General features: G+C 35.3%; 1 protein-coding gene across 26 annotated transcripts; it reads right to left on the reverse strand.

The window, feature by feature from the left end:
• Positions 1-594: 594 nt before the first annotated feature.
• LOC148067426 (uncharacterized) lies at positions 595-27,958 on the reverse strand. Of its 26 annotated transcripts, none has more exons than XM_087805375.1 (75): positions 27,906-27,958; positions 27,069-27,155; positions 26,102-26,205; positions 25,939-25,981; positions 25,728-25,880; positions 25,168-25,329; positions 24,953-25,105; positions 24,624-24,788; positions 24,411-24,545; positions 24,098-24,268; positions 23,302-23,343; positions 23,130-23,171; positions 22,595-22,648; positions 22,471-22,503; positions 22,295-22,336; positions 22,153-22,185; positions 21,826-21,879; positions 21,525-21,596; positions 21,305-21,346; positions 21,033-21,074; positions 20,891-20,923; positions 20,675-20,725; positions 20,506-20,538; positions 20,286-20,351; positions 20,070-20,111; positions 19,622-19,675; positions 19,501-19,533; positions 18,888-18,938; positions 18,719-18,751; positions 18,503-18,553; positions 18,334-18,366; positions 18,114-18,179; positions 17,898-17,939; positions 17,449-17,502; positions 17,328-17,360; positions 16,715-16,765; positions 16,546-16,578; positions 16,330-16,380; positions 16,161-16,193; positions 15,941-16,006; positions 15,725-15,766; positions 15,276-15,329; positions 15,155-15,187; positions 14,542-14,592; positions 14,372-14,404; positions 14,152-14,217; positions 13,604-13,657; positions 13,445-13,498; positions 13,286-13,339; positions 13,127-13,180; positions 12,969-13,022; positions 12,810-12,863; positions 12,651-12,704; positions 12,531-12,563; positions 12,280-12,330; positions 12,159-12,209; positions 12,018-12,071; positions 9,899-9,952; positions 9,772-9,840; positions 8,832-8,870; positions 8,687-8,737; positions 8,368-8,517; positions 7,756-7,862; positions 7,625-7,683; positions 7,418-7,557; positions 7,120-7,335; positions 6,196-6,405; positions 5,987-6,133; positions 5,738-5,916; positions 3,872-4,036; positions 2,406-3,800; positions 2,291-2,332; positions 1,133-1,192; positions 1,012-1,066; positions 595-943 (listed from the first exon to the last, which is right to left on the reverse strand). In XM_087805375.1, the coding sequence occupies exons 3-75, from the start codon at positions 26,201-26,203 to the stop codon at positions 873-875; spliced, it is 6,504 nt and encodes a 2,167-aa protein (XP_087661501.1). In that variant the 5' UTR covers positions 26,204-26,205; positions 27,069-27,155; positions 27,906-27,958; the 3' UTR covers positions 595-872. The 26 variants fall into 26 exon arrangements, with proteins under 26 accessions (XP_087661501.1, XP_087661500.1, XP_087661507.1 ...); XM_087805374.1 differs by having other exon boundaries at positions 12,159-12,212; XM_087805381.1 differs by lacking the exon at positions 18,114-18,179 and having other exon boundaries at positions 12,159-12,212.

A 27,958-nucleotide genomic window follows, 5' to 3' on the forward strand; every position in this document is an offset into this window, starting at 1 on the left:
CTTTTGCTCAATAGTTTGCTCAAAATAAATAGTAAATAATAATAACATAGTTTCTAAGTTTGTATTAATGAATGTATTAAGTTCTTTGTTAATGCCATTCATCCTTTTTTTCTTCGTCCTTTTGCTTAATATTTTGCTTCAATTATTAAAGAAAGATGTTATTTATTTTATAGCATTTTTAAAATTATTTTACATTATACCGTTTGGCATAGTTAGGTTTATTTTATGCTTTCTTTTTTTCCTTTTATTTTTTTGGTACTTTTCCCTTCACTTTAAGCCACTAACCAAAGTTTTTAAAACGAATAAAGACCAAAGATTTAGAGGAGCTGACCCTCATCATGGCTGCTTCACATTCGAATGCAGATCTTCCATCTTGCAACACCCTGTGAACCACCTATCTCCTAGGATACCCTCAATAAATCTCTTCTTAAAGTCCCTAAAACACCTGTGAAGTGTGACCATGTAAATCATCTCATTTATCATTGTATTCCTGGTCTTCTCTATGCTTACAAATATTGTATTATTACAAAAATAAAGACTATTTTAAAGACAAAATTCAAAATGATTCAGGTGGTTGTGATAAAAACACAACAATTGAAAAAAATACATGTATTCAAAACAAATACATTCAGGTGATTGAACACAAGAGTCATTTCAAGTATTACTGGCTAAAACAAATTAAGAAACAATGTAGTGCAAATCTCAAATAAGTTATTCAACAAATCCTGTATGTCTTTAAAGTTTGGCTCTGTTTTCATTCAACACCATTAGAAAGTATTTCCTAATTCAAATATGTCAAATGCTCAAAGACGTGTGGTTTACAGGTGAAAAAAATAAAGTGGCTGAAACAGGAATCCCTCGGTGGAGAGGCTTCAGATGTTCGCAATAGACTCTGTTCCCACGTTGCTGCTCGTGTTCGCTGCTTCCGACACTCTATATATATCTGAGGAGGACAAAAGTACATGTCATGATGGAGATGATGTGAAGTCAGCAGCATATATGTCGACCTACATCTTCTCCCACGCAGTCTGTTGAATAACTGGCTCAAAGTTCCATGACCAGAACTCTGAAATAAGTGAAAGAAAGAAGAAGATAAAGACATTTAAAGTCACGTTTTAAAAAGGTTACTTACCTTGGCTTGATCAGAGCCTTGGCCTGATGATGGCGTTTGCCTGGCAAGTCTTGAGCGAATCTAAAGACACAAATTAATTTGAAGATTAGGGTTTTTTCTGTAATTCTGTCTGGATTTATTCCCTTCAATAACTTCTAACTGCTGCTGCTTCCATGCTGTGCTCCTCACCATTAGGGGGCAGCACCCCGAGATAACAACACCTGTCCTGGATCATGTCTCCTCTTGAATCAGAGGTTCTACTCTCAGTCCTCCTCTGTGGTACCCCTGAACAAATCTTACTGGGGAGGCTGAGGGCTATGTGCACTCCTTGGGTACAATCAGATTGTTTAGTTTTCAGCTCCTAGAATCCACTTGTTTTTCAATCACATTCATGGAACCATGATTTTTAATTCACTTTGATTCGATATCAAGCTGTGTTTTTATTTCTTAAGCCTTGTGTCATCTATGGGTCAAGGTGACCCGGGGGCATGCAAACAAATGTGTTTGTGGTATCCCTTGTTTTGACCTGAGCTTGACCCAGAGATAACACAAGGGTTAAAAGCTGCTGGAGTTGACTGTATCCTCTTGTCCTCCGTCTTTGCCGGGATCTCGCCGCATTTCAATTCACATTTAGTTTCGGAGGACGTCATGACTAATGCCATCTAGAGGCCGATTGTTTAACTGCCACACAAAAAATTAACAGTTTTAATAAGATAACTAAAAAATTGTAATATTTTATAAATATATATATATATCTATCTATTATACACACATTGTTTAACTATACAAACACACATCATACACATAAATGTATGATGAATATGATTTGTAAGCCAAAACATAATAAATAATCGTAACAGTACAAGTATCGATATGGTATCATGGAAAATAATACTGCGATTGTGGCCATATCGATACTTTTACCCCTTATTTTTTTGAATGAAAGTCACTCTCACTAATATTATCTTTGATGCTCGAAATGCTGTGTTTTTTATTTAGAGATTTTTAACCCCTTGTGTCATCTCAGGGTCAAGGTGACCCGAAGCCACTGTATGTTTTTATCCCTTGTGTTGTCTCTGGGTGAAGATGAACGACTTCCACCCCTGCTTCTGTATTTATGGAAGCCAGGGAGGTCATAGAAACATTTTTTAAAAGCATTTTCAACTCCACTATACTCACCCTTGAGTCGAGAAGGGTTCCAAACACGAGAATAAAAAATCCCTGAAGGAAAAGCACACGATTAGTCAGTAAATTGTACAAATTGGTCGATTTGATTAGCATTCCAACTAGGTACCTGAAGTGAGTTGAAGAAAGCGAAAGCGATATGGATTCCTTTGTTGGTCGGGGACACCATCGTTCCGACTCCTAAAGACCACGTGAGTCCGAACAAAGGTGTCAAAATGATGACACATCTCGCTACGACGAATAACGCATGCTTTTCATCTCCTTGAGCCGTTTCTCCCAGACCTCTTCTGAGCATCTTAAACAAAACTACGATGATGATCAGGATGTTGACGAGGACCACGGTGAGGGCCGGGACCACCAACGCCAGCAAGGCTTTCGTCTCAGTCCAGTTCAGCCAGCAGGCGCTCTCCTTCCGGATGTATCCGTGCACCGGAGCCGTCACCGCGACGGTAATGGCGGCGATGAGGAGAGGACAACCGTAGCCGAGGGTGAAGCCGATGCCGAGCATGGTGGACTTGGACATGTGGGAGAAAACCATGACGGTCCTATAGAAGAGGAGCAGCCCGGACACAAGCATCCAGAAGAAAAGTGCAAGGTAGGAAAAGTGCATGAAAAAGGTCGCGGTGCTGCATGGACCGAGCGGGACTTCCAGGTCCTCTCTTGGATTCTCGAGCGCGTTTTTGGCGACAGCAGACGCGATGATGAAGCAGATGTTGGCGGTCAAAAGAGACACGGCCGTGTTGACGATGGAGACGTGTCGCATGTAAGAAGTGCTGTTCCGGGTGACGGCCTTCCAAACGTAAGCTTCAATGACGAGACATATCAGGAGACTGGCCATGGAGATCCCGACTCCGATGTAGGTGATGAGATCGAGAAGCTCCCTGATGGACTCGGGGATGTCGGGGGACATGAGGATTGAGAAGGACGTGAGATGATTGCAGGTACAGGTCACCGTGTTGTTTATATCGGACACAAAAGAGCAACCCTTGTCGTCCCATGATCCGAGACCCCCAAAGGTCAAGAAGTTCCAGAACACGCACTGTGGGTTCAGCGACAGAGAGTCGTTGAGCTTCTGGTAGCTGAGCACCACGTTGTTGATGGTCTCGTTCAGGTTGAGCAGGATCACGGCAGCATTGACGGAGTCAGAGACGGTCGTGTTGGCGGCGTTGAACATGTTTGGGACAGAACTGGTGTTCCTGACCGGCATGATGTTGCTGAAGGTCGACAACATCATGGTGGTGATGGAGGCGTTCTGGATATCGGAACCTGTGATGTTTACGGTGACAGTGGAGTTGAGGTCTGCAAAGAAGGCGTTACTGAAGAGGGTCCGTTCGAGTATTATCTTCTCCGTCGAGATGGTGAACTCCCCGACTAACTGGTCGGCAAGGACCTCCAGTGAACCCAGCAGAGCCGAACTTGCGTTAAGTGTCGCGTTCTCATTCAGAACCACCCAGGACTGTATCGCCTCATCGCTAACAAGGACTTCAACAGTTTCCAGAACTTCCTGAGGAGGAAAACATCAAAGGATCATCAATCTGGATCCATCCACACAATCCCACTCAATAAGCCTCCTACCTGCATGGCAATTTCACTGACAGATGTCGAGACGTTAGCAATGTTGCCCAATATTTCAACGATTGCTGCCACAGTTGCTGTGGAGTTTGAGACTTCAGTTTTGTCATTATTCACGGCATTGTTGAGATTTGTAATCAGCTGTGGGACTTCCTCTTCGACCAGGTCCTGCACGTGTCATAAAAACAATTTATTCGTTTAGAGTTTTGATACATTTTAATTCCTGGAGGTCTTTGACTGTGTTAGTCGTGTCATTTTTACCACCTCGTCACACATTTAAGGCATAAAGCATTGATTGATTTTGAACTTGAAATTTTTCCCTTCAAAGCTCTTTTGTTTAATTGTAGAATTACAAAATTTAGATTCTTGAGAACTCGAAATTCTGATTTCTCACTAAGCTAGCAAGAACACAAATGCATTTCACAGTTGAAAAGATGTGTTTTTGCCGCTTCAATCCGTGCTACAGGGTGGCTTAAAGGCCAAATCGAGATATTAAAAAGCGAAATTCATTTAAAAATATTGTAGCTTGTTTGTTTGAGACTTTGCATCTAACAACAGTTAAAGAAACAGTGTCTTTTGTAATAGCCAGAACGTTTAACTTTTACATGAATGAAAAAGTATGTTTTCAACATACAGTTGAAGGTACATTTGTTTGTAATAAAATAAAGATAAGAAGAAAAGCTTCCTAAAATACTTCAATTTAAAGTTTTGATATCAGAACAGAAAACTTTTTGCTGGTGTTGTTAATGCAACACAGGAATTTGTACAGAAAGTAGATATTAAATAATTGGAATGGAATTGAAATAGATGAATACAACAAAATAAAACAAGATACATTAAAATGACATAAAATTAAATAATTAATCATTCGGTTCTTACGTCAATTGTTAAGTTAAATCTCAAACCAAGTCGCGAACTACATTTCCCAGAATTCCCTTGCAAAAGCAAAATGGCTGCCTGTCACCCGATCAGTCGTGCTGTGTCTCAAATCGCATACTAGCGTACTAAAAGTTAGTATTTTTAGTGCGTTAGTGCTTCTCAATTCTTAGTATGCGAAATTTAGTGCGCCATGCATACTAAAGTGGCGTACTAACACGCCCACAAAACTGAGTATGGTTCGATGGACACTAACCACCCTAAACGTCTGCCATCTTAGTGACGTTTTAAACGGAAGTTACGTCATATATAGATGCATATATATGCATATACTTACAGGTGTATTTTCAGCAGCAGTAGAAGGATGACACGTCTTCGCTGCTGATATCAGCTTAAATATCTCGCGAATATTTAGATTCTCATATTTTTTCTTTATTTATTTTTCCAAACTTGCAATACGTGCTACCAGCAGGTGGCGATAGCGTTCAAACAGCTGGTTGAAACATCGTTAAATAGAAGTAGAAGAAGAAGCTGTCATGTGATCTCCAGTTAGTGTGTAGCAGCAGTGTTTGATTTGAGACATACTGTCTGTGGAGAATTTGCGTACTAGTTAGTACGTACACTAAACTGATGCATACTAACTTCTAGTATACTAAGAGTAGTATGCGATTTGAGACACAGCACAGGTTCACTCAGATTCACTCGCCAAAAGTCGGTGAGGAATTTGTTCATTATTAGCGTTCACTCTGTTTGAGGTTGTAGTTGATATGTTTATGATTAACTTGATTCTGGAATGAATGGGGTCAACATTTCCTTTGGGGTCTCAAAGTTGTGAAATTGTTCCTGTCCATGAGTCCCATGATACACAGTTACATCTCAATTGATTGACTTTGTTTTTTGCTTCTGGAATTATTTTTGACGTAACTTTAAACACATTTTCTTGGGCTAAATTTTAAAACGTAGCATCGTTTGTGGTCTGGTCCAGTCATTTACCTCCGAGTCGATGAGAATGTCTTTGATTTCTGTGAGGATGCAGCTGTCCTCCACAATCCTCCACTCCCCGGTGCTCTCGCAGACGGCAGTTTTCCTTCCCTGCTGACCTTCATCACAGCCGATCTCTGATACGTCATTCACTTGTCCGCTGCCAAACTGGTTATTATTGCATGTGTACGCTGTTGGAAAGAAGAGAGGACATCTAATAACTGCATGAACAGTATGGTTGGGTAGAAATATTCCTCTTACCTGTCAAAAAAATGCTCAACGTCGTCGTAGCTTCGTAACCAGTCGGATCATCTACGCGGCATGTGAACCTCAGTGTCTCTGGCTGAATGCATGTTTGCATCAGATAATCATGACTGACACAGTAGCTCCTTCCTTCCGTTGAGGCCGCTGTTGACGTACAACGCTGTCATATGTTCCTTCATAACCAGCAGACTTTAATTCTCACTCACTGAAGTCGATGCTGTCTGTGCCTTGGAACCATTTCACTCTGTAATTCGACTGCACGCAGCAAACGAGTCGTGTCTTGGAACTGACTTCACACTTGACATTTATTTGACTCTGCAGTCGAACCACAGGAGCTTGTTGGATGTTGTCTGCGTTCACGAGTCCTTGTTGAGCGAAAGACAAAACCTTTCCGTGGAGAGTACAGGTGTAGAGGCCTGTAGGTTAGATATGAGGATAGTTATACATTAAGTTCTTCCTCCTACAAACCATAAGAACTCTTGCATCGAACACAATAGTGTTATTTGATCATAAGACTGACCAGATGAGGAGACAATTTTGTCTCTAAACTGAAAGAACGGCACACAAATGTATTTGTCTTTCTCTATTATTCTTGTTTTACTTTGCTGTAAGATTGCAAATACAGCTTAAATATTAATTAGAAAAAAATAGGAATTCTTGAAATAAGACTTGTTTACTTAAAATAAAAATGCCTAACAAGATTTCTTTTTAAGTCTTAAGTCCAAATTTCCTAATTGAGGCTTTTTAAACATGCTTGATTTTAATATTGTTCAAAATAGAAACAGGAGTGAAAAACATTGAAATGAGAAATAAAAACAATTATTTTATTTCGAAAAAGAAAAAAAATCTAATCTGTTGACTTAGTAAGAAGAAGCAAGAAAAAATATTGTAAAGAATCTTTCCCCTTAAGTTTAAAGTACATTTGCTCCTCATTTGTAAAACATGGAGATGAACATTTTCTTTTGATGCTTTGATTGATTTTCTTATTTTTTTCAAAAGTTTTGAATCGGGTATAAAAAAGAAAAATGAAAAAAAAAAAAAACTTAAATTCACTTTACGTGTTGTTTTCTTATTCAGCTCAGTACTTGGAGCTCAGTACTTTTGTGGAAATCCTCGCGTCGTCTACTCACCGACATCCGCGAGAATGACATTCGTGACTGTCAGCACAGACATGCCGTTTCCAGATGTCACTCGATATCTTCCAGTCTCTGCGATGTCCCGATTGTTGAACCGCCAGGTAGAACTTGAAATGGGACCCACGTCCAGGTTGGCCGGAGGCGGCCCACAATTCAGAGTCAGGGTTCTCCCGGTGTAGGTAAGAATGGGAATCCTGATCGGTGTTGAACCTTTAAAGGAATATCATCACAGCAACCGTTTCATTCTGTTTATACCGAAAATGGATTATATTAGTTGCTTCGTTTCTCTCACTGTTGTATTCTGCGCTGACGTTGCCAATGATGGCGGCGATTGTCTCCATCGCTTCAGGTAGATCTTTATTAGCTTTCTCCATTTCTTCTGCGTTCACTTGTGTTGCCTTGACGACGAAGTCGGCGATGATGCTTCCTTCTCTGTGCAAATAAAATCCCGACTTATTGTCCTGCTCGACGATATCTTCTCTTACCTCCACAAACTGACCTGAGACGTGTGACGGACACGTCGACGAAGCCTTGAATCCTTCCATAATTAACCACTAGCTGTGGAAGAGGTTCATCAAACTGTTGCATCCACTGAAGCTATTGAAGTGTCGTTATTTATTTTAAACTCACCACAGATTTTATTTCTGAGACCAAAGCTTTGTGGCCCTCACTGGATGGATCGTTCAGGTCAGGGGTGAAGCTTTTGTCCAACTCCATTGTCATTTGCACTTCGAAAACTACTTGAACAGAAAAGTTCAATTAAAGATAATCCTGTTCTTTCTTTGTTTTCTTCCTTAATTATTTTATTCTGTACCTGCATCATAAAACATGCCTGTGTTGTGTTTACAATACTTGCAATAAAAGTTCCTGACTCTGATTCAAAGTTGTTTTGTTCAAACAAGTGGTGGTAAAATCCAAAGTAGATTTGTTTTTGTACAAACTGGTTTCTGCTGAAGCAGCATTGGAATGAACATGCTCGGTAATTGGAACTTCCAGTAACGTGTGACTCAGAGGCTGTTAAATGTAAGACGCTGATGTAACCAAACATGTCTTCAGTTTCTCTTACGTCATCACTTTTAACAGACCGGGAATTTCGCTTAGGCTTTCACCTCCATCCCTGCCGCGTCTCGTCTTTCAATCTGCTTTGTTTCCTCTGTAACTTGACACCTGATCTGTCGTCAATCATGACACCGTGTCTAAACGGGTTCTTTCCAGGGTGTCCCCCACTCTCGTCATCAGTACCTGGGACGGCTGCGGTGGACGCCGGGGGATGAGGAGACGCTTCCAGGGTCGTCACCGTTGTGGGTGGCGCTGTGGCCGTCGCTCCAACTGGTGGAGTCGTGACATGATCGGTCGTTGACTCAGTGATGACACTAGTGGTGAGGCTCGGTACTGAAAATAAACAAGACGTTTTCAAATGATTTCGATTGACCTCTCGTTGCATTGAGCTGGTCAACTTTTTAAGAACAAAAGATTAAAAGGAACTTTTATTTTTCAGCTCATTTTGACTTTTACACAAAAAAAACAAAGTTATCAGAAGCCAGCAGTGAATGATACGCACATGAAACGGTTGAAGTAGAAATTGTCGTCATCTCAATCAGTGGGGATGTTTCTAAAAGAAATTAAAACATGAACAGTGATTTAATTGTTAAAATACAAATGAATAAACATTGAGTAAATGTCGTTTCTGAAGTGCGTTTACTGACTTCTGAGGGTTGTGGGAGAATCTGACGCACTTGTAGTTACTGTGAAATTGAAATGGATCGAGTCAGATCATCAACATTTAGAAATGTTATACGCAAGGTTATTTTTATTTTATTGATAATGTATCGATTATGAACTTTATTTTGGCTTGCAAATCAGATTTTATGAATTCCCATAGTTATTTTAATAATGTGTGGAAAATACATATTTACATATACATTATAAAAATAATTCCATATTTTTTCAATAATATAATATCCAACAGATTCATTTTTGTGTGGCAATGAAAAATAAAAGTTCCGGTCACTAGATGGCAGCAGTCATTACATTCTCCACACCTAAATGAACATTAAAATCAAGCTAGATCCCGGCGATGACTGAGGACGAGAGGATGCAGCCAATCTCCAGCAGCTTTTAAAGCTGATGTGTGACCATATCTTGGTTTCAAAACTCATGAAACTAGTTACGACTTTTGCTGTAAATTCTGCAACAGTCGAAGGAAGTACTCGGACAATACTACATATATATATATACCTGTTCCTAGTGATGGTCCGATGAAGCTTCATGAAACAGTGTCATGTTGTTTAGAGGTCAGTAGGTGGCGCCATTAGTTTTAAACTGATGTAAAGTTTCATCAGAACAGATGTTTAAAACAAAATTAAATAGTGAAGAGACCGCCATCTAGTGGACTCTGAAAACAATGACACTTCTCCATGAAGCTTCATCAGACCATCACTACCCGTTCCTATAGTATTGCAATATATTGTGATATTTAGAATTGTTCATCTGAATCGTGATACATATGGTATCGCCAGAGTTCCTTGGATGTGGTGAGTGGACATCATACATGTGAATTCGTTGATAACGTCAAGTTTTCAATGAATCATGAATTATGAAAATTGATTATTTGTTTATTCAAATGTTTCATCAAAAATCACTCACTTGTTGTCGGTATTGTTGTTGAGGAAGCTGCTGTCGACAGAGTGTCCGTTGGAGTAACAGATGATCCAGCTGTAATGAATCACAAGGTTCAGCAGATTTCCAACGATCTCTCCAAGTCTGAACTCACTTGTTTCAGCAGAGGTTGTTGCTGCAGTAGCTGTAGTCTTATCTGGAGATGGTGCTGAGATGAGAAACAGAGAAATTAAAAGTTTCCATGTATAGTATAAAGACCAAGAAGGAGAAAAATCTGCTACAGAATATATTCATCTTTAAACTAAAAAATATATATATTAAAAAATAAATTAAACCTATCTGGCATATCTTAAATAAATGAAATTCCTCCTATCTGGTATCATTGTCTGCTGTTGTAGCCGAATCTAGAAATAAACTTTTAAATAGCGCCCTCTGTCGAAATAACACCAGTACGACAGGACTTAAAAGCGAGTGAAGTTTTCGATGGACCCGCAGATGTAGAATCTAAAAAAATCAATTTAACATGAAGTCATTCCAGTGAATTTCACTCTTGGAAAATAACTGTCAATCGAAAATTGTGTTTAGAACTGAGAACAAATGTTCAAAAAGTTTAACTTCGAATTATCCTCGAACATCAAAATTCTACTTCTTAAGCATATATTATAATTATTTTTGTTTCTAAAAATTAAATGCACTTTTTTTTACCTTACAGTCATGATTTATGATCACCTGCACATTTTGAACAACACCTTCATGTCTTGCTTTTTTACGTCCCAAACATATACATTGTTAAGAAAAAAAGTTATTTAAACTGTTGTGTAAAGTAAGCAACTTTTATATTAATAATACACTTATACACTTATAACTTAAACAATGGCTAGCTGCTGACTTTATGACGTTAAATTCACCACCTATAACACTTTGTCTCAGGATACACTTTAAGGATAACAATCTAAATGTTTAAATCTTCAATTAAATGACAAACCTATAGACTCTTAACAACATTTTCATGCCAGTTAGTCACTGAATGTTTTGAAATGAAGTTGTACATTTGTTTGTATCTGGTCTGTTATGGGGTGGATATGAATACATCTCTCTTTTAAAAAATGACACCAGGGTCACAATAAAAGGGCATAAAATAACTTGTGAAAACTGTTGTTGATTCATGCGCAAGTATATACTGAATTTCTTAAATCTTAGTATACATATACTGATCTTTAAATGGCGACGCAGTTTCAAGGAATTGATTGTGAAGCCTCCAAACAGCCTGAAAAGCGTGAATAAAATCCTTAAAATCATTTTGAAGATGGTGAGACATTTTTTTTTTTTTTAGAATACTAGAAGGGCCTTAAATCGGAAATTTATTTGGTAACGCACGAGGATCGACAGAAACGAACATGAACAAGGATATATAAAGATGAAAATATGTTTAAATATAAATAAAATAAATGTGTTTAGTGTGAAAAATACGTAACTTGGATGCTTGCGGGACAAACAAATGAGTCTCATATTCTACGTAAACAACAGAGGGAGCTGAAGAGTTTGAAGTTTGTTGCTAGCTGTTTGTTGCTAGTTTGTTGCTAGTTTTTTTTCTAGTTTGTTGCTAGTTTTTTTCTAGTTTGTTGCTAGCTGTTTGTTGCTAGTTTGTTTCTAGTTTATTGCTAGTTTGTTGCTAGCTGTTTGTTGCTATCTGTTTGTTGCTAGTTTGTTGCTATCTGTTTGTTGCTAGCTGTTTGTTGCCATCTGTTTGTTGCTAGTTTGTTGCTAGCTGTTTTTTGCTAGTTTGTTGCTAGCTGTTTGTTGCCATCTCTTTGTTGCTAGTTTGTTGCTAGCTGTTTGTTGCTAGTTTGTTGCTATCTGTTTGTTGCCAGGTGTTTGTTGCTAGTTTGTTGCTAGCTGTTTGTTGCTAGTTTGTTGCTAGCTGTTTGTTGCTAGTTTGTTGATATCTGTTCGTTGCTAGTTTGTTGCCAGCTGTTTTTTGCTAACTGTTTGTTGCTAGTATGCTGCTAGCTGTTTGTTGCTAGCTGTTTGTTGCTAGATGTTTGTTGCTAACTGTTTGTTGCTAACTGTTTGTTGCTAGCTGTTTGTTGCTAACTGTTTGTTGCTAACTGTTTGTTTCTAGTTTGTTGTTAACTGTTTGTTGCTAGAGTGAAACTGCTTCATCACATGAAGAGTATCAATGTGTAACTGAAACGCTCTCCCAATCGCACCATTAAATAAATGAATTTTTATTTTTATTATATTTTAGTGATAGCATTTACGTTAGCACCTACATGTTTCTCTGGTTGTTAGCATCGTTGAGGTGCTGCTGTAGGATGGTGATGAATCTGGAAACAAAGAAGAAATTAAGAAAGTACTGACACAATTTTGATTTTTTTTTCACTTGGTGTTTTGTATGTCACTCTAGTACTTACTTGTTACAGTTGCCGTTTGTGTTCGTATTGTGGACACAGATGTTGTTTTAGCTGCTGTGAGATAAAAATTACTTTCTTCAAGTCGTTTTTTCATGAATGACCTTTTGTAACTGAACCTTACTTGTCATATTCGGTAGTGTCGTAGCAACAGTGCTGTAATCCAGTGTTGTATCTGGAAACATTGATACAATGATACGACATTTAGACACAAAGATTTAAAAAAAATGAATCATCAGAAGTAATTTGTAACTAATGTTGCTGCAGGTTTTGTTATGACTGTGATCATTAAATATATGATTAATCGTTGATCATTTTAAAATATATTCGAGCATATATTTCTAATACTTGAACATTTTAACATGTTAAAATCACCTGGTTCTGCAGTGGAGTCCATAGTTGTGTGGACTGGTGGATGGAGACAAAAATATGATGGTTTATATAAGATATTACATTATGAAACATATTAAGTTTAATGATCTGTAGTTCACATACTTGTTGACAATGTTGTTGGAGCTGTTGTGCTAACAGCTGTTGATGTGATAGAATCTTAAGAAAGAAACATTTGTTGGTGAAAGATAATAAAGACAATTGGTTTATATAAGATATTATATTATGAAACATATTAAGTTTAATGATATGTATTTCACATACTTGTTGACAATGTTGTTGGAGCTGTTGTGCTAACAGCTGTTGATGGGATAGAATCTTAAGAAAGAAACATTTGTTGGTGAAAGATAATAAAGACAATTGGTTTATATAAGATATTATATTATGAAACATATTAAGTTTAATGATCTGTAGTTCACATACTTGTTGACAATGTTGTTGGAGCTGTTGTGCTAACAGCTGTTGATGGGATAGAATCTTAAGAAGGAACATTTGTTGGTGAATGATAATAAAGACAATTGGTTTATATAAGATATTATATTATGAAACATATTAAGTTTAATGATATGTAGTTCACATACTTGTTGACAATGTTGTTGGAGCTGTTGTGCTAACAGCTGTTGATGGGATAGAATCTTAAGAAAGAAACATTTGTTGGTGAAAGATAATAAAGACAATTGGTTTATATAAGATATTATATTATGAAACATATTAAGTTTAATGATCTTTAGTTCACATACTTGTTGACAATGTTGTTGGAGCTGTTGTGCTAACAGCTGTTGATGGGATAGAATCTTAAGAAAGAAACATTTGTTGGTGAAAGATAATAAAGACAATTGGTTTATATAAGATATTATATTATGAAACATATTAAGTTTAATGATCTGTAGTTCACATACTTGTTGACAATGTTGTTGGAGCTGTTGTGCTAACAACTGTTGATGGGATAGAATCTTAAGAAAGAAACATTTGTTGGTGAAAGATAATAAAGACAATTGGTTTATATAAGATATTATATTATGAAACATATTAAGTTTAATGATCTGTAGTTCACATACTTGTTGACAATGTTGTTGGAGCTGTTGTGCTAACAGCTGTTGATGGGATGGAATCTGATAAAAAAAGAGCACATAAAAGATGATAAATGACCAGTTTGTGGTGGTGATGAATGTTAGAGCTAGAAAAACAACAAATATTACTTCTTTAAAAGTATTTTTAATCAACATTCAAACCATAATCTTGAATTAAAATAGGGGGTGAACTAAAAAACACCTTTTAATATTTGGTCACAACAGTCTGAATCTATATGATCTATTAATCTTAAAAATGGTATAACAAAACAAACATTTAATTAAATGGAAACAAACACATTTTACAATGTTAAAAAAGATATAAATAGGTAGTAGGTGGTTGTGTTGATTGTTGGGCCTAGAAAATAGTGTATATTATTGTTTAACCTGTTTTTATTTTATTCAAATTAAAACAAACTAATAATCTAAAGTTAAAAAAAAATAGGGATTACTCTAAACAAGACAACAGATGACTGGTATAAATCCTCACAGCAGGTAGAAAAATGTGAATAAAAGAGAGAAAATGTTTCGCTCACTTGTCACAGATGTTGTCAAAGGTGTTGTTTCTGCAGTTGAGTATGTGGTGGTGTTGAATGATAGAACTAGAAAAACAACAAATGTTACTTCTTTACCTGTATATGTCAAAATCATGAATCTATATTATCTTTACATATAAAATACTACAACAAAACAAACATTGAATTAAATGGAAACAAACACATTTTATGATGATAAAAAGAAATCTATAAATATTACCTGGCTCTGCAGTGGAGTCCATAGTTGTGTTGACTGGTGGATGGAGAAAGAACATATGGTGGTTTATATCAGATGTAATACGATAATATATATTTGTGTTGAAAATCGATGGACAAACTATAATTGAAAATGCACTAAACAATACATGGAAGAGCATGATCTGTACGTACTTGTTGATTCTGTTGTTGGAGATGTTGTGCTGACACCTGTTGACGTGAAATCTGAAGAAAAAAAGTATATACCTTTAACATGGAGTTTGTGGTATTAACTACTGGACCTATTATATCAAATGTTTTCCAATAGTTTTTATCGAAACTATCAAACCATTATTGAGTGTATCATTGATAAATCATGTCATATAACAACAGTCATTTGTAACTAATGTTGCTTCAGGTGTTGTTACACGAGCATGATTAGTAGTGTCTGTGATCAATAAATACTTGACATTGATCATTTTAAAATAATCTATTCCAAATATTTATAATACTTTTGTATGTGTATATTACCTGGCTCTGCAGTGCAGTCCATAGTTGTATTGATTGGTGAAAAGAAAGAAAGACGATATACAGTATATGTGGTTTATATAAGATATATAATGAATTATATTTAGTTTAATAAAAAGATAAATGTTTTTAATGTTCGCAGACATTAATTATTTTACCTATATTGGTCAAAATGCTCTATATAAAATTATCTATAGATGTTAAATATTTCAACAAAACAAACATTGAATTAAATGGAAACAAACACATTTTACAAGGTTAAAAAAGCTATAAATATCACCTGGCTCTGCAGTGGAGTCCATAGTTGTGTTGGCTGGTGGATAGAGAAAGAAATTATGATGGTTTATATAAGATATTATTTGATGAATTATATTTAGTTTAATGATCTGTAGTTGACATACTTGTTGATACTGTTGTTGGAGCTGTTGTGCTAACAGCTGTTGATGGGATGGAATCTGAAGAAAAAGAGTTGATGGATAAAGATAATAAAGAAAATTGTTTTTTATAAGATATTATATGATGAAATATGTTGGGATGATAAAAAATATACATGTTAATGTTAAAGTTAGTTAGTTAGTTTCTGCAGTTGAGTATGTGGTGGTGTTGAATGTTAGAGCTAGAAAAACAAAAAATATTACTTCTTTAAAAGTATTTTTAAACAACATTTAAACCATAATCGTGAATTAAAATAAGGGGTAAACTAAAAAACACCTCTACAAAACTATAACTTAGTAGGGTAAATGTTTGGTTAACAGTCTGAATCTATATTATCTATTAATCTAAAATGGTATAACAAAACAAACATTTAATTAAATGGAAACAAACAATGATAAAAAACTATAAATATTACCTGGCTCTGCAGTTGAGTAGGTGGTTGTGTTGAATGTTGGGCCTAGAAAATAGTACAGATGATTTCTTAACCTGTTGTTGTTTGATTTTAAATAAATAAATAATCTAAAGTTAAAAAGAGGGATTACTCTAAACAAGACAACAGAAAACAAACGACTCGTATAAATCCTCACAGCAGGTAGAAAAATGTGAACAAAAGAGAAAATGTTTCGCTCACTTGTCACAGATGTTGTCAAAGGTGTTGTTTCTGCAGTTGAGTATGTGGTGGAGTTTAATGTTACAACTAGAAAAACAACAAATGTGACTTCTTTACCCGTATATGTCAAAATCATAAATCTATTTTATCTTCACATATAAAATACTACAACAATGCAAACGTTGAATTAAATGGAAATAAACACATTTCATGATGATAAAAATAAATCTATAAATATTACCTGGCTCTGCAGTGGAGAGTATAGTTGTGTTGACTGGTGGATGGAGGAAGAACATATGGTGGTTTATATCAGATGTAATACGATAATATATATTTGTGTTGAAAATCAATGGACGAACATATTGGAAAATGCACTAAACAATACATGGAAGAGTGTGATCTGTACGTACTTGTTGATTCTGTTGTTGGAGATGTTGTGCTGACACCTGTTGACGTGAAATCTGAAGAAAAAAAGTATATACCTTTAACATGGAGTTTGTGGTATTAACTACTGGACCTATTATAACAAATGTTTTCCAATAGTTTTTATCCAAACTATCAAACCATTATTGAGTATAACATTGATAAATCGTTTACGATGATAAAAAGAAATCTATAAATATTACCTGGCTCTGCAGTGGAGTCCATAGTTGTGTTGACTGGTGGATGGAGGAAGAACATATGGTGGTTTATATCAGATGTAATACGATAATATATATTTGTGTTGAAAATCGATGGACAAACATAATTTAAAATGCACTAAACAATACATGGAAGAGCATGATCTGTACGTACTTGTTGATTCTGTTGTTGGAGATGTTGTGCTGACACCTGTTGACGTGAAATCTGAAGAAAAAAAGTATATACCTTTAACATGGAGTTTGTGGTATTAACTACTGGACCTATTATATCAAATGATTTCCAATAGTTTTTATCCAAACTATCAAACCATTATTGAGTGTATCATTGATAAATCATGTCATATAACAACAGTCATTTGTAACTAATGTTGCTTCAGGTGTTGTTACACGAGCATGATTAGTAGTGTCTGTGATCAATAAATACTTGACATTGATCATTTTAAAATAATCTATTCCAAATATTTATAATACTTTTGTATGTGTATATTACCTGGCTCTGCAGTGCAGTCCATAGTTGTATTGATTGGTGAAAAGAAAGAAAGACGATATACAGTATATGTGGTTTATATAAGATATATAATGAATTATATTTAGTTTAATAAAAAGATAAATGTTTTTAATGTTCGCAGACATTAATTATTTTACCTATATTGGTCAAAATGCTCTATATAAAATTATCTATAGATGTTAAATATTTCAACAAAACAAACATTGAATTAAATGGAAACAAACACATTTTACAAGGTTAAAAAAGCTATAAATATCACCTGGCTCTGCAGTGGAGTCCATAGTTGTGTTGGCTGGTGGATAGAGAAAGAAATTATGATGGTTTATATAAGATATTATTTGATGAATTATATTTAGTTTAATGATCTGTAGTTGACATACTTGTTGATACTGTTGTTGGAGCTGTTGTGCTAACAGCTGTTGATGGGATGGAATCTGAAGAAAAAGAGTTGATGGATAAAGATAATAAAGAAAATTGTTTTTTATAAGATATTATATGATGAAATATGTTGGGATGATAAAAAATATACATGTTAATGTTAAAGTTAGTTAGTTAGTTTCTGCAGTTGAGTATGTGGTGGTGTTGAATGTTAGAGCTAGAAAAACAAAAAATATTACTTCTTTAAAAGTATTTTTAAACAACATTTAAACCATAATCGTGAATTAAAATAAGGGGTAAACTAAAAAACACCTCTACAAAACTATAACTTAGTAGGGTAAATGTTTGGTTAACAGTCTGAATCTATATTATCTATTAATCTAAAATGGTATAACAAAACAAACATTTAATTAAATGGAAACAAACAATGATAAAAAACTATAAATATTACCTGGCTCTGCAGTTGAGTAGGTGGTTGTGTTGAATGTTGGGCCTAGAAAATAGTACAGATGATTTCTTAACCTGTTGTTGTTTGATTTTAAATAAATAAATAATCTAAAGTTAAAAAGAGGGATTACTCTAAACAAGACAACAGAAAACAAACGACTCGTATAAATCCTCACAGCAGGTAGAAAAATGTGAACAAAAGAGAAAATGTTTCGCTCACTTGTCACAGATGTTGTCAAAGGTGTTGTTTCTGCAGTTGAGTATGTGGTGGAGTTTAATGTTACAACTAGAAAAACAACAAATGTGACTTCTTTACCCGTATATGTCAAAATCATAAATCTATTTTATCTTCACATATAAAATACTACAACAATGCAAACGTTGAATTAAATGGAAATAAACACATTTCATGATGATAAAAATAAATCTATAAATATTACCTGGCTCTGCAGTGGAGAGTATAGTTGTGTTGACTGGTGGATGGAGGAAGAACATATGGTGGTTTATATCAGATGTAATACGATAATATATATTTGTGTTGAAAATCAATGGACGAACATATTGGAAAATGCACTAAACAATACATGGAAGAGTGTGATCTGTACGTACTTGTTGATTCTGTTGTTGGAGATGTTGTGCTGACACCTGTTGACGTGAAATCTGAAGAAAAAAAGTATATACCTTTAACATGGAGTTTGTGGTATTAACTACTGGACCTATTATATCAAATGTTTTCCAATAGTTTTTATCCAAACTATCAAACCATTATTGAGTATAACATTGATAAATCGTTTACGATGATAAAAAGAAATCTATAAATATTACCTGGCTCTGCAGTGGAGTCCATAGTTGTGTTGACTGGTGGATGGAGGAAGAACATATGGTGGTTTATATCAGATGTAATACGATAATATATATTTGTGTTGAAAATCGATGGACAAACATAATTTAAAATGCACTAAACAATACATGGAAGAGCATGATCTGTACGTACTTGTTGATTCTGTTGTTGGAGATGTTGTGCTGACACCTGTTGACGTGAAATCTGAAGAAAAAAAGTATATACCTTTAACATGGAGTTTGTGGTATTAACTACTGGACCTATTATATCAAATGATTTCCAATAGTTTTTATCCAAACTATCAAACCATTATTGAGTGTATCATTGATAAATCATGTCATATAACAACAGTCATTTGTAACTAATGTTGCTTCAGGTGTTGTTACACGAGCATGATTATTAGTGTCTGTGATCAATAAATACTTGACATTGATCATTTTAAAATAATCTATTCCAAATATTTATAATACTTTTGTATGTGTATATTACCTGGCTCTGCAGTGCAGTCCATAGTTGTATTGATTGGTGAAAAGAAATAAAGACGATATACAGTATATGTGGTTTATATAAGATATATAATGAATTATATTTAGTTTAATAAAAAGATAAATGTTTTTAATGTTCGCAGACATTAATTATTTTACCTATATTGGTCAAAATGCTCTATATAAAATTATCTATAGATGTTAAATATTTCAACAAAACAAACATTGAATTAAATGGAAACAAACACATTTTACAAGGTTAAAAAAGCTATAAATATCACCTGGCTCTGCAGTGGAGTCCATAGTTGTGTTGTCTGGTGGATAGAGAAAGAAATTATGATGGTTTATATAAGATATTATTTGATGAATTATATTTAGTTTAATGATCTGTAGTTGACATACTTGTTGATACTGTTGTTGGAGCTGTTGTGCTAACAGCTGTTGATGGGATGGAATCTGAAGAAAAAGAGTTGATGGATAAAGATAATAAAGAAAATTGTTTTTTATAAGATGTTATATGATGAAATATGTTGGGATGATAAAAAATATACATGTTAATGTTAAAGTTAGTTAGTTAGTTTCTGCAGTTGAGTATGTGGTGGTGTTGAATGTTAGAGCTAGAAAAACAAAAAATATTACTTCTTTAAAAGTATTTTTAAACAACATTTAAACCATAATCGTGAATTAAAATAAGGGGTAAACTAAAAAACACCTCTACAAAACTATAACTTAGTAGGGTAAATGTTTGGTTAACAGTCTGAATCTATATTATCTATTAATCTAAAATGGTATAACAAAACAAACATTTAATTAAATGGAAACAAACAATGATAAAAACTATAAATATTACCTGGCTCTGCAGTTGAGTAGGTGGTTGTGTTGAATGTTGGGCCTAGAAAATAGTACAGATGATTTCTTAACCTGTTGTTGTTTGATTTTAAATAAATAAATAATCTAAAGTTAAAAAGAGGGATTACTCTAAACAAGACAACAGAAAACAAACGACTCGTATAAATCCTCACAGCAGGTAGAAAAATGTGAACAAAAGAGAAAATGTTTCGCTCACTTGTCACAGATGTTGTCAAAGGTGTTGTTTCTGCAGTTGAGTATGTGGTGGAGTTTAATGTTACAACTAGAAAAACAACAAATGTGAGTTCTTTACCCGTATATGTCAAAATCATAAATCTATTTTATCTTCACATATAAAATACTACAACAATGCAAACGTTGAATTAAATGGAAATAAACACATTTCATGATGATAAAAATAAATCTATAAATATTACCTGGCTCTGCAGTGGAGAGTATAGTTGTGTTGACTGGTGGATGGAGGAAGAACATATGGTGGTTTATATCAGATGTAATACGATAATATATATTTGTGTTGGAAATCAAAGGACGAACATATTGGAAAATGCACTAAACAATACATGGAAGAGTGTGATCTGTACGTACTTGTTGATTCTGTTGTTGAAGATGTTGTGCTGACACCTGTTGACGTGAAATCTGAAGAAAAAAAGTATATACCTTTAACATGGAGTTTGTGGTATTAACTACTGGACCTATTATATCAAATGTTTTCCAATAGTTTTTATCCAAACTATCAAACCATTATTGAGTATAACATTGATAAATCGTTTACGATGATAAAAAGAAATCTATAAATATTACCTGGCTCTGCAGTGGAGTCCATAGTTGTGTTGACTGGTTGATGGAGAAAGAAATATGATGGTTTATATAAGTTGATACATGTTAAATTAGGTAAACTATAATGTTCAAAAACAAAAAATGCAAAAAAAAGGTGATAAATTACCTGTTTCTGCAGTTGAGTATGTGGTGGTGTTGAATGTTAGAGCTAGAAAAACAAGAGATATTACTTAATTAAAAGTATATTTAATCAACATTTAAACCATCATCTTGAATTAAAATAGGGTTTAAACTAAAAAACACCTCTACAAAACTAATTAGGATTAACATTTGGTTAACAGTCTGATTCTATATTATCTATTAATCTAAAATAACAAAACATTGAATTAAATGGAAACAAACATGTTTTTACAAGGACAAAAAAGCCATAAATATCACCTGGCTCTGCAGTTGAGTAGGTGGTTGTGTTGTATGTTGGGCCTAGAAAACAGTACAGATGGTTTTTCACCTGTTCTCATTTCATTCAAATTAAAACAAACTAATAATCTAAAGTTAAAAAAGAGGGATTACTCTAAACAAGACAACAGAAAACAAATGACTGGTATAAATCCTCACAGCGGGTAGAAAAATGTGAAAAGAGTGAAAATGTAGAGCTCACTTGTCACAGATGTTGTCAAAGGTGTTGTTGTGTTCACATCAACTGTTGTGTTCATTTCTGTGATAGAATTACCTACAGAGGTCCAACATAACAGAAGAGTTCATTCACTTTTCAGCATCATCACTACTCTGTATCGCTCTGAAGAGAGAGCTGAGCCAGAAGGCAGAGCCCTTAATCTTCTGGCTTTTTTGCTTTGATTGATTTCCTTGTGACCATATTTCATACAAGTGTTAAAAATCGATGGACAAACATAATTGAAAATGCACTAAACAATACATGGAAGAGTGTGATCTGTACGTACTTGTTGATACTGTTGTTGGAGATGTTGTGCTGAAGCCTGTTGACGTGTTAAAATCTGAAGAAAAAAGTATATATTTTTAAATTTTTTATGATATTAACTATTGGACATTATACAGTACATCACTTTTTTTATCACATAAATTAAACCATTATTGAGTGTAACATTGATAAATCATGTCATATAACGACAGTAATTTGTAACTAATGTTGCTGCAGGTTTTGTTGCATGATTTGTAGCGACTGTGATGAATAAATACATGATTAATTATTGATCATTTAAAAATAATGTAATCTAAATATTTATAATACTTTTGTATGTTTATATTACCTGGCTCTGCAGTGGAGTCCATGGTTGTGTTGACTGGTGAAAAGAAATAAATATAAATGATGGTTTATATAAGATATATAATGAATTATATTTAGTTTAATAAAAATATAAACGTGTTAATGCTAAAAAGATTGGAACTGACCAGTTTCTGTGGTTGAGTATGTGCTGGTGTTCAATGTTAGAGCTGGAGAAACAACAGACATTACCCGATCATGAATCTATATTATCTTTACATATAAAATATTTCAACAACACAAACATTGAATTAAATAGAAACAAACACATTTTATGATGATAAAACAATTCTATAAAAATCACCTGGCTCTGCAGTTGAGTTCAAAGTTGTGTTGTCTGGTGGATGGAGAAAGACAATATGTTAGTTGATAAAAAAATACATTATACCATGAAATATATTTAGTTTAATGATATGTAGTTCACATACTTGTTGACAATGTTGTTGGAGCTGTTGTGCTAACAGCTGTTGATGGGATAGAATCTTAAGAAAGAAACAGTTGTTGGTGAAAGATAATAAAGACAATTTGTTTATATAAGATATTATATGATGAAATATAATAAGCTGATAAAAAATTACATATTAATGTTAAATAACGTTAACTATATTGTTCAAAAAAATGGATGGATGGATGGATGGATGGATGGATGGATGGATAAAAAAATAATCAGTTATCAGTTGTTGTTTTTTACACCAATCCATTTTTTTAAATATACTTATAACATTAAAGAGAAGGTTTTCAGAGAAATGGTGGATAAAAGTACAACTTAATAATCCACCCTCAGGTACCAGTTTAATGGGTTTTCTTGGCATTCGTCTTCGTAACAACACAAGATGCGCAACCCCTTAAATACCAAATATCTACGTACAGATTTAATTAATTGATTTTTTTATTATTAGCCAATTTCCTTTGCACGATTTAACTACCTTCTTCCCAATTAGGTCGCAAAGAGTTTTAACTTACCAGTTTCTTCAGTAGACGACATGGTTGTGTTGGCTGTTGGACCTTAAATAAATGTATAGATTATTTTCACACAGAATAAGGAAGTTGTATATAAAAAATGTTGTTCTTCTTAAATTCTCATGTCATGTCAATGTGTTTTCAATAATAACAAAGAATCATTTGCGTGACTCACTTGTTGACGGAGCAACTGTTGTTGTGGGACACACTGGGAAATCTGCAGAGTGTCAAACACAAGCGTTGATGAGCAGTAGTCAGCACCTTTGATAGAACATTATATAGTCCACAATAACGTTATCACCATCTATATTACTTCCCTTAGGTTTACATCTCAAAACACAAAGCTCTACTCGGTTCATCTGGAGATGTTAGGAAACAAAGTTAAGGTCAGATGGTTTTGACTTGAGGACATACATGGATGGACGTAAGACACACCAGGAAACAGAAGGAGAAAAATGATGTTTATGGATACAGTGGATGTGAAGAGGGAAGTTGTGACTATAGATTAATTTGTAATGTGACTTTGTGGTGAGAGGAACCAGCTGAACACCTCAAAGACCAAGGAGCTGGTCTTGGACGTTGGGAGGTCCAGGACAAAGTTTGAGTTTGGGGGCAGGAGGGGAGTGAAGGGATGATGTTACTCTTTGTGTAAAATTTGTTAATCTTTTATTTGCGTTATTTCCTTTGATCCATGCTCTTTATATTTGCACTTTGTCATCCCTTGCTCTTTGTTCCTTTTTATTTGCACTTTGTTCTTGTTCTTGTTTTTATGAAACCATCATCTACTGTGAACTGGAAACCCAATTTCCCGAAGGAGATCTCCAGAGGGGTTAATAAAGTCAATATATCCTAGATATTTAGATAGATGGATAAACGAATAACCAGGTTTCAAAGTCCGAGCCCAATATATGAAAAGAGTTACATGGAGTCAGCAGTATCATTGACACACCTTGTATCCAACAGGGACTTACTCTGATCTCCAGTGGGTCGACAGTATTGTCCATCAGTAGGAATGGATTCGAGGCAACCGCACGTGTCATTCGTGAAGTCATCACACGCCCCATATTTTAGACACTGGTCACATGGCCAACGGAAGTCCTTCTCACATCTGCACTGGACCTGTGTGTCGTTGTGGCTGCACACTTTGGAAGAAGTGACGAATCGAACCAGATTAAGGTGATGTGAAGGTGGTAAACATGAAAATGGTGCAGAGACCGCCATCTAGTGGGCTCTGAAAACGATGACACTGCTTCATGAAGCTTCATCACTAGTGCATGTTCTCACCTGTCGTCACATCAGCAGCTGTGATGTTCACTACGGGGCTGATTCGAAGTGGAAAAGTGAGAAGTCTGAGGCTGTTTCTCAGCTGCTCCACATCAGCATTCAACACGTCCATGATGATCTCGTACTCGAAAATCTCTGTAGGAACAACCATAAGAAACCTCATTGACCCACATTGTCTAGAACTATGTCAGAGTCAAGGAAGTGCAGCGTCACCTGTCCTCGGCTGACAGTATTGCCCGGGAGAAGGAAGACTGCTGATACAACCGCACTCGTCATCAATGATGTCATCGCAGGCGCCGTACGTTCTACAAAGATGGCCGGACCAGTAAAACCCAGCCTCGCATCGACACTCAAGTCCTGTTCCATTCAGACTGCAAACTGGTGCAAAGATAGAAAGTTGTTTTGTTGATCTCCAGATATAGGGCAGGAAAGAAAATAGTGTCTTTATTGTCGGTTATTATACCGTTAAACCGTTTTATGGATAAATGGGATCAAGGTCAACTTCTAGCCAATATATTATTTCCTTGTTCCTTGATTCTCACCTGTGGCGATTTCAATGCTCGTAAGATTGGCAGTCGGACTCAAAGTGAGAGAGAAGTTGCCGTCATTAATCAGATTCCTCAGCTGGTCGATCGTCGCCACGTCCGTCACGCTCATCTCCACTTCCACTTCATAGTCGGCACGAGTCAGCAGGTCTAGAGGAGGAATCGAGTCTCACTTGCTTTTATGGGCTAGCGATGCGCTACGAGCTACTCACCTGCTACCGGCAGACACACACTACCGTCGACCGGGATGGCATTGATGCACCGACACACACTTGAGTTTTCATGACAGGCTCCGTAAGTGACGCAGCTGCTGCGAGGCCAAGCAAACCCTTCCTGACATCTACACTGGAAACCAGTGCCGGCGGGAACGCACACTGTCAACAGAGAGATCGACTCGACAAATGTCAATCATGCAGTTTTAGAAGATGAGATTGATGGTTTTTATTGAACATTCTTCAAGTGTTCAAGTGTTTTGGATAATGTAGGTGGTTGTATATCTTGTCCTGGGTCATGAAACAGTGTCATGTTGTTTAGAGGTCAGTAGGTGGCGCCATCAGTTTAAAAATGATCTGATGTTTCATTATAATTCATTCATAATACAAAGGAAAATAGTGCAGAGGCCGCCATCTAGTGGACTCTGAAAATAATGACACTGCTTCATGAAGTTTCATCAGACCATCACTACAGGACTCGGGGTAGAAAAGCAGTAGCTGGGAAACTCTCCAGTGCCCTCTTGGATCATGACATCAATGGAATGAAATGAAAAACGTACCGGCAGTGATGTCGAGGTCGGTCATCTTCGTGTTATTACTGAGTCGTAGAGGCAGACTCGAAGTGTTAACCAAGGACAGAATCTTCTCCACAACTTCCTGATCAGTGGTGTTTACCACAATCTCAACGAGATACTTCTGCTGGTCATCCGGGGCTGAACACAAAAGACATTCCAACAACCGTAGCTACCGACCGACCACTAACACACCAACCATCTCTTCGGACCCTCGCTTGAGGCGCATCATCTTCCAAAACCTGCGTTGAACGATAAAAGACGTAGTGAAAGTGATGTCATGTCTTCTTCATTTTTTTAATTCAGTGTTTCACTCAGAGACCTGTATTTACATCTCAGTAATGTAAACAAGGCAGACATACCGGCGAGACTGAGCTGGGAAGTTCACAAACAATCCTTGTTTCCAAAATATGAAGGGTCACAAGAAGAGCAACGACGATCAAGCCATTCTTAAATATGGCCATTACTGTTAAAACAAGAGCAAAGACGAAGGAAAATTAAGTTATGTTTACTCAAGTATTCTAGCTCACAGGTTGAATTTAGTGTCTGAAGCTTCCAAAATCAAAATATATATATTCTAACATGTTTAATAAATTGAATAACATTAAACATCTGCTAACTGTATTGAAGGTTTTCAAATAAATGTATACTCAGGCAGTTATTTTTGATGTTTTTATCCAGTATTTTAGTTTACAATTGGTTTTAACTTATATAACGTCAAGTTCATTGTGTTTTTATGTTGTTGTTTATTTGATTGCCCATAATGCGTGATCTTATAAATGTACAATATGCTTTTGAGAATAAATATAATGTATTGTAAATACATTATTTCCGCAGTATACTTGCTCTAGCAGGACAAACTACGGCGTGACAGAATTAATGTGCGGAGGAAAACAATAAACAAGGTGATAATTCAACAAAAGCTGGATGCCTACCTGGTTAAACAACAAGGAGAGAAAAACAATAGTTTGATATTGTTTAACCCTTGTGTTTTCACAGGGTCAAGGTGACCCGGTGGCCAGAAAACAAACGTATTTGAGTTATCCCTTGTGTTTTCTCTGTCTGAGATCGTTCACCTTGACCCAGAGACAACACAGTTAAGAACATGCTCAATGCAAATTCATGGTAATAAAAGCAGATGGCCCAGACTTGTCAATGGATTTATCTTTAAATCTTTCTTTACCATGTCTCTGTGTCATTATCTAATGTTACAACGTGTACACCTGCAGCCTATACACAGGCTTATATATTTACATTTCTCCTTTTGAAATATGGGTGTGTTCTGTATTCCTGATTTAAAAATATTGTATGAACACAAACGATTCAAACCTTTAGTGTGTTTTCCTTCTCAATGACGTCTGTGAAAATGTAGGCCAGTGGTTCCTCATCATGCTGTTGACTGGCGATGGACTGAATCTAGAGTTGCAACAGACGACACACAGACTAGTTGTAACAGACGGTTGTAAACTAATAAAAAAACAACATTTTAACACTAATTAAACATGATGACAACCAGAGAATTCCATGAAGGCTTTTGATTGAGCATACTTTTATGATATTGATATAAAAGACTTTACTTTATTTAAGAATTTACCACAATACTACAGAATCACATTTCTTTACTTTTTTCTATTTCATGAATTAATGAAAAGTTGAAGAGGATTTAGTCACTTTTTATAACGTTAACAAGTATGTCATACCAATGTCAACTCCAAAATATGATATATGACTTCCAGGGGATTCCATTAAGTGTTTATATATACATTTATATATATATACTTTGAATATATAATTCACTCTAGGAATTATTACATTTAAATTGTACATTGATAAAGGTCATTCTCTGTTGTTTTTTCTTCTAATTTTGCTCACCTAAAAAGCTTTATTCCCTTTTCATCTAAATGATGAATAGAAATTAAGATAGAAAACTACATGGATTATTAAGTTTCATGTTAACAACGCCATCGAAGCTGTAGCTAATAATGAGAAACAACAAATAAATTAAGTAGTGCCAATTTGAACTAAGTTATCTTCCACGTATTAATCATTAACTAAAATAAAAGGATACAGAAAATAATACTTGGCTTTCAGTTGAGAACAATAGTTAAAAATCAAGTAGTGTAAAGTGTGTTGGACACAAAATCAGCGCTCAAACGAATCACTTACCGTTGCTCTGTTTTGTGTAAATCCGCTATGACCAGTCTTTAGGTTCACACCTG

Source organism: Callionymus lyra, chromosome 13 (assembly GCF_982586985.1).
Source record: "Callionymus lyra chromosome 13, fCalLyr1.hap1.1, whole genome shotgun sequence".
Classification (NCBI taxonomy): Eukaryota; Metazoa; Chordata; class Actinopteri; order Syngnathiformes; family Callionymidae; genus Callionymus; species Callionymus lyra.

What these genes read in the sequence shown, in the direction of transcription:
- LOC148067426 (XM_087805374.1), bottom strand. Translation starts at nt 26,203, where the DNA reads ATGGCCATATTTAAGAATGGCTTGATCGTCGTTGCTCTTCTTGTGACC. An exon ending in GGACTCCACTGCAGAGCCAG is followed by an intron (nt 14,218 to 14,371) that starts GTAATATTTATA and finishes TTGTTTTTCTAG; the next exon opens with TTCTATCATTCAACACCACC. An exon ending in GAACCCTTCTCGACTCAAGG is followed by an intron (nt 1,193 to 2,290) that starts GTGAGTATAGTG and finishes TTGTGTCTTTAG; the next exon opens with ATTCGCTCAAGACTTGCCAG.